We start from the raw sequence: 13,238 nt of genomic DNA, 5'->3' as shown, positions 1-13,238 counted from the left end.
GTCTGCACTGGATTGTTCACTTTTAGATGAATCAGCCAGTGTCTTCCTAAAAAGATGCAATGCTGCCTACTATACCAAAATGAAATGTTTTGTTTTGTTACTTACTGGACCAAAGGCAATGTTAAGCTTCAGATTTTGAAGCTAGAGCAATTTCCCACTGATTAGCACATGTACCAAAAATAATGATTTATTGCGATGGCTTTGCTTACAGTTTAAATAGTAGTACAATCAGATAATATTAAACTATGGACTGAATGAATTTACAGACACTCTCTCTGAGAGTCCAGGGACAATATATTTTTTTTTAAAGGCTACTTTCTAAAATTCTATTTAATGTTCTCTTGTTTTTTCTTTTTGTTTGTTGTTTTCTCGTCTCTAGATCCTGTCTAACATTTTATGGCAAAAACACTGTTCCTGGAGGCTTTCAAGAGTAGAAAATTGTCCCTTTGCCACACCCCAGCATTTTTTTTCAGTCACAGACATGGTGGTGTCAAAGAGACTAGAAAAAAAAATACTATGGTGGCACTTTGCTTCAGATGGCAAAGTGTAGGACCACTTCCAAGTTTTGTGAGCTCTTGGGACAAAATGAATCTCATGGGGGTGGGGTGTTGGAACTGTTTTGGATTTCTACCTTCTGATCTTTTCTAGAGCCCTTCCCCACCTCCACAAATGTTGTGTATTCGTTTGGAAATCGCTTGTATATTCTATGCTGACTAGCAAACAAGCTCCTGTAGGTTTCAAACTATATGCCTTACAACGCCAACGCTCATAGATGTTATTTTCATTGTTGACACTCCCAGAATCCCCTAGCCAGCTGTGGAAGACTTGGAAAAGTAACATTTTTGATCTCTTGTCCCAGAGAAACAAACAGAACTTCCTAAATAAGCACTGAGCTATAGTATTTCATCATCATCATCAATGACAACTTAGAACTGCAGAGCTGAAGGAACCCCATGGATCTCCTGGTCAAGGAGGCATATTGGGGAACAAACTTCCAACCTCTGGCTCCACTGAGCTATCTAGAAGTTCCTCATACCCTTTTGCAGTTTAGTTATTTTTCACAAAGTTTCTGAAGGCCATCCTGTTCCATCTAGCTTGGCAACTAGTATGTGGCACCCTAAGTATCACGATTTTCATTTAGAATAACACGTTTTACACTCTCATGATTTGTAGACATGCTGAAACATTGCTGAATATCTTGGCCAGATCTCATCGAACAGAGCACAGCATCGTAAAATGGCCATGTTGACATTGGAAATACTGGGATGTTCAATTAAAGACAAATGTCATTTTTCCATTGTCTCAATCAGATGGTCATTTGGAAGAGAATCAAACACATGAATGACTAAATGTAGTGAATTAAACACTACCAGTTCAGATCTCAATTCTAGCAAGAATACACGGGGTGCTTTTAGATCACAATCCTGCAACTTCAGACTCTACCTAGAATACACCATAGAGAGGCAATAATTCAGCATGCTGCCAGGGGAATTCTAGGAGTTATCATCCAAAACACAAATCTGCACAACTCTAATTCAAATCTATGTGTAACATTACTGCAAGGATAAATCTAAGTAAATCTTTATTGGTCCTGGTGAAGAGGAACACTACGTTTTACTTCAATTTAATGGAATAAGTATGACTATTAAGTATAATTAAGATGGTTGTGTTATTGACTGTTTTTAGTTACATGTATTTTTGGGAGGGGGGTTCTGCTTATTTTCTATAAGGTAAATAAAATTATTTTTTTTTAAAAAAAGGATACATCAAAGTACCGTATTTGCCGGCATATAAGACAACTTTTTCTGCCCAAAAAAACATGCCTCCAAGTGGGGGGGGGGGTCATCTTATACACCGGGTGCACTTCAGTTGGGCCAGGAAGGAGCCGCCGCCGTTGAGTGAGTGACGCAGGGCCGCACCAGCCAGGGAGGAAGGCAGGCGGGCAGGCAGGCAGGCAGTCGGTCCGAACGGAGGGAGGGAAGCAGAGCCGGCCATGCCTGAGTGGCCAGAGCCTGCCGCCGGGCTGCCCGCCGCCCCGCACCACTAAGCCAGCCGCTTCCCCTCCTCCTTCTCTTCTGCCGCCGCCTGCCCGGCCGCTCCCCCTCCTCCTCATCGCCGGCCATGAACTTCCAGGGCAGAGCCCTGGGCAGCTGCTGGCGGCGCTGCAGCAGAGCCGTCCACTCTATATTTTGAGTGGAAACGTTGGGGGGGGGTCATCTTATATGCCCAGCCGTCTTGTACGCTGGCAAATACGGTATATGAAATACTAAGGTCAACATCCTATTTGGGAAAATGGTAGATTAGTATTGCAGTCAAGGAAGTATGATCACATCTCCCTAGTCCTAGCTCACTTGCACTGGCTACCTATCTCCTTCTATGCCAAATTCAAAGTGTTAATGTTAACTTATCAAGTCCTCAGTGGTTTAGGAACTTCTTACCTATCAGAGCATTTTTCCTTAAGATTGTCTGCCGGCGGGCACCTAATCTATTCAGGCTTCACGGTTATGAGTGGTCACCCCTAGAGAGACCCAGAAAACTCACCACTGAGAAAACTGGGCTTTCTCAGTGGTGGCCACAACATTGTAGAAAGTGTTGCGTGCTGAGATCACAGATACACCAGGCTCCTTCCCTTCTAGCCTGAGGAAACATGAGAAAGCTGATCTTTTCAAAAAGACATTTAGAAAAATCCTCCTCTTTGATTTCCCTTCCTCACTCATGTATTTCAATTTGGTTTTGTCATTTTCTATTAGTTGTTTATTTGTTTGTTTGCTTGCTTGTTTGTTTGATTCGTGTACTGTCCATCTAGCGTAAGGCCACTCTGGGCGTGTGTATGTTTGGTGGATGGGTTGTTGTTGTTGCTGTTGTTATTACTGCTGTCAGCTGCCAAGAGTAGTGCTCTGTCACTAGATGGGTGGGATAAAAATGTAATTAATAAAAACATAACTAAAAGAAATAATATAGACAAAAGCAATCATGTAGCAGTTTTTCCGTCATTGCTTACCATCCATCTTGCAGGTGAATGGACATACAACTGCTTCCCTCACCTGGGAAAACTGAGGAATGTGATTCTTGGCTGGCTTGCTCAACTGCCTCCTAATGCTGTGTGAGATCAAGAAGTTTTTGGCCAAAGAAAATGTCATGTTTCATTACTCTTCTGCTTACTTAGTGCTTCTGTCCCAACCTCGCGGTATCTGTATCTTCTTCCTTCCTGCACAAATACGCAAAATTACCTCCCTCCGTTCTCTTTCCTAGCCATCTGTCCCCCATTAAGGAAAATATCTGAAAAACCAAATTTCCAAGAACTTACCAGAATAACGTACTTTACGTAATTTCCCCTCCCTAATCTATATAATTTATTCGTAACAAGGAAAAATATTGCATTTGTCATTCAGCGACTGTAGTTATGTATGCAGCAAGAGCTGGAAGGGGCAGTTCCTCTGTTCTAAAAGTAAACAGTCCCAGACACACGGTGTCAGGCCGAGAAAGACTCTGGCCTGAGAGACAGGGGAGCTGCTGCTGTTCCGTGTTGACAATATTGGTCTGGACAGACCTATGGTCTGACTCCTTCTGAAGCAATTTCTTCTGTTCTCGGTGTCTTTGCGCTATTATGATCAGGGGAAACTGAGCACTGGCAATGTCCGCTGTGGTATTTCTCACACAATATTGATTGTCACCCTTTGTATCTCAATTTATCTTCTGCTCCATAGTTGTGGTGCTTGTTTGAGGTGTTTTAAAGGTGAATTTACCCCAACTGAGTGTTCCTAGGGTGGCAAAATTGTTCAAGAAAGTGATGTTTTTGGATTATAACTACCAGAATTCCTCACAGCAGAGCCAGTGTCTCCGAGCCATTCTAGATGTTGTAGTCTAGTGGGAGTTGTGGTATCCGCCCCCCCCCCCCAAATAACCTTCTTAAACTCTCAATCACACCAACAACCCAGATTGTGGCGCACAGAGCACTTGCATTTTCTAAGCATCTGCCTTTAAGTGGATACTGAAAAATGTGGTAGGAATGACACATAGAAGTCTTTGAAAACATATCTTACAGAGGGAAACCGGATCAGTTGTAGGACCCACCCATTGCAGAAGATGCCGAACAGTTCCTAAGAAAGAGTAAAACCAGAAGACAAACCTTAGGTCTTGTACTTCTTGGGGAGTATATGTCAAAAGATTACCCTTAGTCAGTATTTTAGGAAGGCATATATTCTGGAGGGGATAATTAAAAATTGTGCTGATGGTTACAGGGAAGGACTTCTTCACACAACACAAAATTAAATTATAGAATTTATGGTCATAAGATAGAATGATGGCCACCAACTTCAGATAGCGTAAAAGGGGGATTAGATAAATCCATGAAGGAGGAAGATAGCAGTGGTCGCTAGACAAAATGGGTATATATCACTTCAAGTGTCAGAGGCAGTATATCTTTCTCTACCAGCTGTGAGGAACATGAGTGGGAAGATGTAACTGTGTTCATTTCAAGGGAGGAGCTGTGTTAGAATCAGAGCTGCAACTAGGTGTTTTGGCACTGGGAAATTATATCCCACCTGTTCTGCCTTGAACCCCAAAAGGGGGGGAGAAGGAGGGGAGAAGAACATGGTGTTCTACGCTGAAAGAAAAACAAGCTCCCCCCCCCCAAAAAAGGAGAGTGAATCAGGTTATTTATTTTCCTACCAACAGATTCACCTGCAAATTTTAGGGTTCTCTAAATTTTCATGCTCTGGGGCAAAGCTGGGGTTTCCCTACACTAGTTGCAGCCCTGCATAAGGTTTTTTTTTATGACACTGAAGTTAAAGCAATTTGATACTGCTTGAACTGCCATGGCTCCATCCCACGAGGTCTTCGGATATGAGGTCTGCCAAGGTTCTTGAGATTCTTTGGATCACCCTGGAGCTGTCTCTGGAGGAATCTGAAGGACCTCAGCAAACTACAGATCCCAGGATTCCACTGGCTGGAGCTGGAACAGTTCAAAGTGGCATCAAACTACTATTATTATGTAGTGTAAATATACTCAAATTCTTTAGAAACCTTAAAAATGAGGAGAAACAAATCATTGAGCTAGAATGATGAACCTTTGCTGTGATCCAGCGAGGTTTGTAGAATTACAGAGCTGGAAGGGACCCTGCGGCTCATCAAGTCCAGCCCCCTGTCAAGGAGGCCCAGTGGGGAACTGAACTCTTGCTCAGCAGCCAGATACCTAAACCACTGAGCTATTTATATGTCTTCTTATGTACTTGTGCTAAACTTTGGTGTTTGGGGTGGGTAGGAATCACATGGGACAGGAATCAGTCTTAAGCCATCTGTTTAGAGATGTTCTGGTCCTAAATTTAAAATATTATCTCACAGTGCCAAGGACATGGTCCTGGTCGATCCATCCCAATGGACTTCTTTCTGTGTATTTTTTCAAAAAAAAAATTACAAAATCGACAGGCTCTCTTTTCGAGAGTTATAGTAGTTAAGGTCAACTTGTACAGGTGCTTTAGGGAGAGGTACAAAGTTCAATAAGACAAGAGAAAAGAAACAACAGGGCAGGGTTAAGATGGATGCACCCAGCTAAGAGTGGGGAAAAGTTAACTTTTCTCGGAGTAAAATTTGGAGCTGGCCCTGCTGGACGAGGAATTCTTTGAGTTTTATTCTGAAAAAGTAACTTTCCCCAGCTCTGCCTCCGATCCAGTGATGGCAGGGGCTACAGCTGAGAAATACACAGACTGGAGATGTACAGGTTTGTATTTTTGGTCTACAATTCTCAGAACTATACAAGCAACAAGGGGAATTGTAGTCTGAAAACGCAAGTCTGCACACCTCTTGCACATGTATTTTTTCATGCAATAAGTTCCATTTCGGGCTCTGACCTCTCCAGTTAAAATGTTCATGTCACGAGGATTCCGCAGATTTGTTATTAGTCAGGTTTCATTACACTTTGCTAATATTGTCTAGCACAAGATCTCCTGTTTTGCATTCCTGGAATCCATGACACAACCACACTGAATCACAGCCCCACAGATTTCAACATGACTCAAGAGTGACCAGCAGCTGACTCACATACACACACATGTACGTCACGGTGTTTCTGTGGGCTCCACTCCCCACAGAGTCTAGTTCATCTGGGCAGGTTCATCACCGAAAACTGCAGGAGCAGGTGACGGACCACTGGTGTGAGGGAGTTACCCAACTTTGCAAGGTTGTTGTGCGGATGACACAGGGAGATCCATAGACGTTAGGGTGATATGTTGGGGGAGCAGGGTGAGGTACACATGAAAGAAAGACGTGTTTGGAAATGAAGCTCTAGAACATACTTTTAGAGAGTATCATCCCCACTATGGACCCCCAGAAATTTCCACTAAAAACAGCTCCCCAGTTTCTCCTATTCAGTTTCATTCCCAGCCGCCACACAATCGCCCAGCAGAGGGCGCATCAGAGAGGTATTTAAAGGGAAACCTTTTAAAAAAAAACCCACGCCAGGCTAATATACACTCTCTGTAGTCTGGCCTTAATCTTTTATTTTTAAATTAAATAATGCAACTATTCTTCTTCGCTGGCATTCTCTATCAACAGGAGCGCGTTTCCTGCTCGCCTTTTCCCCCTCCCCCTCATCAATAATTTCTAGAATTCTTATTATTGTTATTATTTCTCTTTTCCAAATGGCTACCTTTTGACCTGAAAGGTTCACCATCTGGAACGAGAAAAAAACACACCTTGGAAGAATAACGCCATCCCTTTCCCCGCTTCTGCGAGAGCGTGCTTTCAAGCCAAGATGCACCAAAGCGACCTTTTTCACATTTAAGACTCCACGCGTTTTTTTAAGCAACATCGACCCATTACTGTACAGCTCGACGGATCGGCAACTTTCTAGCACCGGGGGAAGAATGGAAAAAAGAGATCTGGTGGCAACTAATGCTGGGTTTCTCCAAGTTTGATCGCCCTTCTTGCCTGGTACGGTTCAAAAAAAGTGCCGGTATCCACGCAGAGAACTGCAGTCTCAACAAGTCACCCTTTCCGTCTCTGCTCTTAAAAAAAAGAGGACGAGGCGATTTGTGAATTTCAAAGAATAATCACAGGGAATGCCTCACGTAATTTATATAACGCAATCCATGCCCATGGAGGCTGGCGATCTCAAAACGCGCAAGGTGATGCCAATTCTACCGGATTTCTTTCTCATGCTGTCTTTCCGGGGGGGGGGGGGAAAGAGAACAGAAAACAAGCCCAAGACTCCACGAAGGGAAGAAATTCCTCCTCCGATTGCCTCTTAGTTCAACCCCAATTAAAACATGAAACCCCAACTTCATGCACTTCACCGTCCCCTCGGTCCCACCCATTCAGACCGGCTTGTTTCAAGCTGGAAAACTGGAAGAACTACCGACGATCGCTCAAGATCGGAGAACAAAAAAAAAATACTGTATGTGCGTGTTTTAGTTCCTCGGTCAGAACCAAAAAAAAATCTCTCCCTTTGACATCTCCACGCACGCCTACACAAGGGCAGCGTCTGCCTCCCTGATCGATAGAGGTACCTGTATAGATAATTTCCCCGTTTGCTACTGCTTTTTTTTTTTATTAAACTACGCGATCCCGATGCACCACCGATGCAAACACGTCCCCTTGTGCGTTACGATCATTCAGAAAACAGAAAAGAAAAAAAGAAAGGAAAGGAAAAAGATCTGCCAGGGAAAACCAGGAGGACTTTAAATGTCATTTTTTTTTGTTCCCGAGGGGGGGAAAAAAAGACGGCTGATAGACGCAGAGAAGACACCGGCGACTGCAGGCGAGATCCTGTCCATTTCATTGTTCTCACCCGGCACCGAAAGGAGACTTTTTTTTTGCAACCCAGGCGGTGAGGAACACTCCCACCCCCCCGCTCCAAAAAAAAATAGAGAGACGTCTTCCATCGCAGTCTACCTTCCACTTAACTGTCTGGCCGATCGGAAGAGAGAAATATTTCAAAGACCATCTCCGAAGGAGGCGGGGAAGTGCGGGGGGGGGAGAAGGAAGGAAGGAAGGAGGGAGGGAGAGAGAGAGGGGGGAGCCCACAGGGCAAAACCTAAGAATCTAATTCTCTACATAAATATTTCGAAACCCCCCCTCCAAAAAAAAAAATACATAGATCTCCAAGGCGCTGCTATAGGAAACCGACGTCTCCATAGATTTCAAAGCAATGTCGTCCCCCCAGCACTCCTGGAGAGAGGATTAAAAGAGGGGGGGGTGTTACCGAAAATCGGGGGGGGGGCGTTCATAATTTTTCTCTCCCCTTCTTCGGCTGCCTTTCTCCCCCACCCGGAGAGAAAGCCAGAGAGAGAAAAAGAGAGAGAGGTCTTAAAGCAGGAAGAGAAACAAAAAGACCCAGAAAGCTGCTGCCCTTACCTTCGTACATCGGGGCCGCCGGTGCAAGGGTTGTCTGTTATTCATGGCAACGAAAGGGAAATGAAGCAGGATTTCATCCCCCCCCTTCCCCGCCGCCGCCGCCAGGTTTTTAAACTCAATAGAAATCTGCCATCTTGAGCCGATGCCTCCTCTCCGCGCCGCCGAAACGTCCAGCAGCCGAGGCGGCCGCCTCCTGCATCTCCTCCGCGCGAGCCTTTCAGCGAGGAGGGCGGCGGCAGAAGAAGGGGCGAAAGGAGGCGCGCCGGCGGCGGCCAGCGGGAGAGCCCTCCATAAAACAAGCCGCCCCGCCGGCAGAAGCAGCGGCAGCAGCAGCGGCAGCAACCGCCCCACCGGCAGCTCCCAGCGAGACTTGGGGGGGGACGGGGGGAGGGAGGGAGGGAGGGAGGGAGGGGGCGGTGTAGGACCGGGGGGGGGGAAAGAGAGAATTAAAATAAAATATAGATTTCTAGAGCTCTGTGTAGAGATCTGGGGAAGGGGAGGGGAAGGGGAACGAGGGGGTCTCGATCCACCGTGCACAGGTCAAGTGGGGAGGAGAAGGGGGGGCGGAGGGTGGCTGGAGGTTCCCTCCCCCAGACTTGGGATTTTTTGGGGGGGTGGGAATGGGGGAAATGGGGGGGCTCGAGAGATTTCCCCCCTCAAAAGCTTTCAGCTCAACATGTCTGTCCGCCCGCCCGCCTGTCTGCGTCGTGGGAGGGGAAGGGGCTTCTGCAAAAGTTGCATTAGAGGCGAGGGGGAGAAGGCGACTGAGAGAGAGAGAGAGAGAGAGGGAGGAAGGGAGGGAGGGAGAGAGGGAGGGAGGAGGAGGGGAGAAAAGAGCACAGGGAGTTTGCAAATAGTCAAATACCGATGGCACGGATCGCGGTTTCCCCAGGAGGGAGGGAGGGAGGGAGAGAGAGAGGAGCCGGCGCGCGCGATCGCCAAAAAAAGAGAAAACAAAACAAAAAGCGCCCGCCTTGGGCGAGATAATGGGGAGATCTTGTTGAACAACCCATTTCAATCAAGGAACAGGGGGAGGGAGGGGAGGGGCAAGGAGACCTTTTGGAGCAGGGAAAAAGAAGCCGGGGTGCCCTCAGGTTTTGTCCCCGGTTCGCGGCTTCGGGTTAAAAAAAAAAGGCGTTGCAAAGGCTGTTCCGACTGTAAGCGGCTTGGGGCAGAGACCTATCCTCGGGTTTTTCCTCCCTGTTTGCTATCGCAAGGACGCTGATAACCCTCGTCAGGTGCTCGGAGGGGAACAGTCGCAACGACAAGTTAAAGCTTGCTTTTGAGTTGGTGGTAGATGAAGCTTTATTTATATCAAACATGGACAGGCTTTATTTATATAAAATGTATTTATATAGCGACTTTAAAGACGTTGATATTTCATAGAGCGGCTTTACAGCACCGCGGTACACTGCACATTTTGCAACGCAGTTATTTATTTTGCAATAAAATAAAATAAGCTAGAACATTCCTCCCCTTTCCAAGTAAATGTTCTGTTCTCTTGTGTTTTGTAATCATGAGCCCCAGACAACAAGTTCTAGGCTGCCTTCGTTTTAAAAGCATGTTATAAACAGGGCAACTATTTGTGGGATGTATTCTCAGATAAAGATACACTTTTTCTTTGAGCCCCCCCTTCCACTCCGAAAAAAAAGCCACATCAAAGGAATGATTACAATTGAGCATGACAGGCTGGGAGCCCCCCTCCTGTGTTCATTTTAAGCCATCCATCCCTTTTGCTCAGTTTCTGCCCTGCTCATGCCAACTCTTTTCTTAGAAGTTGTCTTCAGGACATTCCCCCTGGGGCTGCTGGAAAAACCTTTCTTTCTTTATATAGAAAGTAATCTTACAGAGGTCTTCCCACACAGTATAGCTACTTTTTCACAGTACACTTGCTGGCTTTTGCATGACTCCTGGAAGTGTTGTGGTTTTTTAAAAAATCAACATAAAGGCCAAAATCCTATAGGGCTTTGTGCAATTCCAAATTCAGGCTCTCATAACTGGTGTGCATGATTGTGCCGGCTGTCCTGTTGTGTGCTCGGGCACACCCTTGTGCATTTGATTAAGTGTCTTGGGAATGCAACAGATGGCAGTTATGAGAATTGTTTGCTTAATCTGACTTCCACATGCTGTATTTCACAATATGTTTTTGAAGAATTGTATTGTAGAGGCCTGCCACCGAAGGGCCTGTCAGGTGCCTCTGAGTGCAAGAGGTCATCATTAGTTGGTAGTTTTTCAGTGCTTTGAAGTAAGGAAGTACAGTATAAATAACAAAATCACACACAATGGCCCAAATCCTGTTGGGCACAGCTCGCTACCTGCAAGGCTGGTGACATGATCAGACTTATACATGGAGCTACACAGATAGAATTCTAGCTAGTGAGCTAATTTTTTCTGCAGAACAGGCATACAGTAGTGGACTTGGCAGCTGAAGAAGAGTACACATTTCCAAGTTACTTTTCAATAAGATTTTAAGCAGACCTCAGAAAAGTTACTTTAGATTGCAGCCTGCAAACTCCTCCTTGTTGTGAACAGTGGCCATGCTAGCTGGGGATTTTAGGAGTTATACTTCCAAAAAAGGAACATTTCAAAACTTGCTTTCTAAGGAATTTATATGGCATTTTGCATGGAATTGTTAGAGCTTTCTTTCAGTCGTTTACCAATTCTAAATCTTCTCTCCCCCAACTAAAAAAAAACAATGAAAAGTAAAAAAAAAAAAGGAGTCATTCTGATTAACCTCTAGATTAGCCTTGCTTATGCTTAAACACAAGATATATAAAGCAAGAGAGCAACTTTTTTCAAAGAGAATACAGACTGACGTCACATCAGGCATTATCTTAAAAGACACCCGCTCCTATGTGGGATGGAACTATCTAAGAACACCTCTTGAAGTGATGCTTGCCACCTACAGTTCTAATACGTACAGGCGCTTGGACTAAAAACAGCATTTTAAAAATCTGCCTTATTAAAGGGGTCATTCTTTTAGCCAATGGAGAATACACTCCCAGGCACACTTTCTGGGAAGTAATCCCTACTGAACCTCACAGGGCCTGATTCTCATTAAACACGCATAGGATGGTACAATAAAAGTTTTTTGATCAATTAATCTAATCAATTAATTGAAGATACATGGCTGCATGGAAGTTGAATAATGACAATAAAACAATAATAAAGATACTGTGCTAAGATGATAAAACAGCAACCACAGTCCCAATCCACAGAGTTGGACTGTGGACAATCCATGACAAATGGAATGCTCCAAGAATGGGGAATTCGTGCACTGCTTCTTCATAAATTACTTAATAAACACATTTTTGTTCAACACAGTGCATACATGCTACCTGGCAATGAAGGCCAAAGGAGGTCCTAAATGTTTTTGCCCCTAGGGGGTAAGTGTACCAAGCAGATAGCCTTGTTGCAACTCTTATGACCTTATTATGGCATGATTCTTTACAGTATTGAAAGTACTGTATTTCATATCCACTTTTTGTAGCAACCATCCAATCATCCTGCAAAGTAGGCCAGTATTATAATTCTCACCTAGCAAAGGAAGAGTGAAAGGGTGGCTTGCTATGGGACTTTCCAAAATGCTCATTATAAGAACATGGGGACATGGAAGCATTGGGCTCCTGTAGACTTGCACCTGCCTCATAAGTAGACATATGACAGTGAAGCTATTCTTCTTCCCTAAGCAACTGGTCCTGAGTTCCACAATATTGTTTCCTGCCACAGCTATCAGTCCAGTCCTCTGCCACTGTTCCTTCCTTTGGCTGTTGTTTGGTACCCAGTTAGAGTGATATGAAACTGCTACAACCAAGTAATGTAGACATATTGCCCACCACAATCTTCCCTGCTGTGGTACAATGCATCATATTGCTATTTTAATTATAACAATATCTTGCGGCGGTGTAAGGACTAGTAAGTGTATTTTATGTCATTAGTTTTGAGAACTATGTGGGATTCATGAATTAATATTTTAATTATAATCATTATTTCCAGATGTGCTTGTATGTCTCCAAATTAGCAGGTGCATGTTTTAAGACCTCCCATATTTGTTTTCTTTCTGGTGATGCTTTTCCCCTTTCCTCAGCAATGTGCACATCATTGCCCTATGCAAGATTCTGTCCTGAAAAGGAAGAGGGAAAGAGGTTTGTGGGGACTGGATGTTTTCGCATTTTTTCCCCACGGTAACCTGATCATACAGAGAGGCTTTGCATGATGCTTTACATGGCTGTGCCTTCAGAAAATAGAGGTTATTTATTATTGATTTATTTACATGTATATTCAGCCTTTCCTCTGAAGAGCTCATGCCTGTCAGTCCCTTTCTTCTTCTGTCTTCATAGCCATCCTGTGACGTAAGTTCAGTTGCCCATCTTGGTTAATAATATCTAGAAGTGGATTGATTGGATGCCTAGGAGTAGGAATTTCTGAACAGGAAGCTAGGGTAGAGCTAGGCCCTCTGAAGGAGCAGGTAGGTGGCCCTGGGGGACTCCTTGAATCATCTTTATCACTTGAGGCTCAAGTTAGCACAAGTGGGTTGGGAAGCCTGGGCAATCTTTCATTGGCCCACCAGCTACAGCAGAGGCAACCTGGCTACAGTAGTTCATGCACTGGCAACCTCCTAGTTAAACCACTCTAGTGCAGTTTATGTAGGGCTGTCTTCAAAGATGACATGGATGCTGCGGTAATGCAATCTGTGGCAGCTTGAGTGCTAGCAACAACAGCATTCAGAGCCCATATGGCACCCGTTCCGAAAGAAATGCACCGGCTGCAAATGCACTTCCTGTACAAGTCCAGGGTGTTGATGACAACCTATAAACCCTAAACAGCTTAGGACCTGGATCAGATCAGATCAGGTTTAATAGACCAATAGCCAAGTAAATGTACAA

General features: G+C 44.7%; 1 protein-coding gene across 4 annotated transcripts in view; it reads right to left on the bottom strand.

Annotated features, from left to right (window-relative positions):
• Nucleotides 1-8,567, bottom strand: part of HIPK2 (homeodomain interacting protein kinase 2) — a 183,442-nt gene extending 174,875 nt beyond the window's left edge. For all 4 annotated transcript variants that reach the window (XM_072999990.2, XM_072999991.2, XM_072999992.2 and 1 more), the window contains exon 1: nt 8,353-8,567. In XM_072999990.2, coding sequence (XP_072856091.1) covers nt 8,353-8,362 — 10 coding nt within the window. In that variant the 5' untranslated portion in view covers nt 8,363-8,567. The remainder of the gene's footprint in view (nt 1-8,352) is intronic.
• Nucleotides 8,568-13,238: the final 4,671 nt, after the last annotated feature.

Source organism: Pogona vitticeps, chromosome 5, assembly GCF_051106095.1.
Source record: "Pogona vitticeps strain Pit_001003342236 chromosome 5, PviZW2.1, whole genome shotgun sequence".
NCBI classification, from domain to species: Eukaryota; Metazoa; Chordata; class Lepidosauria; order Squamata; family Agamidae; genus Pogona; species Pogona vitticeps.
The sequence above is the reverse complement of the archived record's forward strand: the minus strand, read 5'-3'. Positions and strand labels throughout refer to the sequence as shown.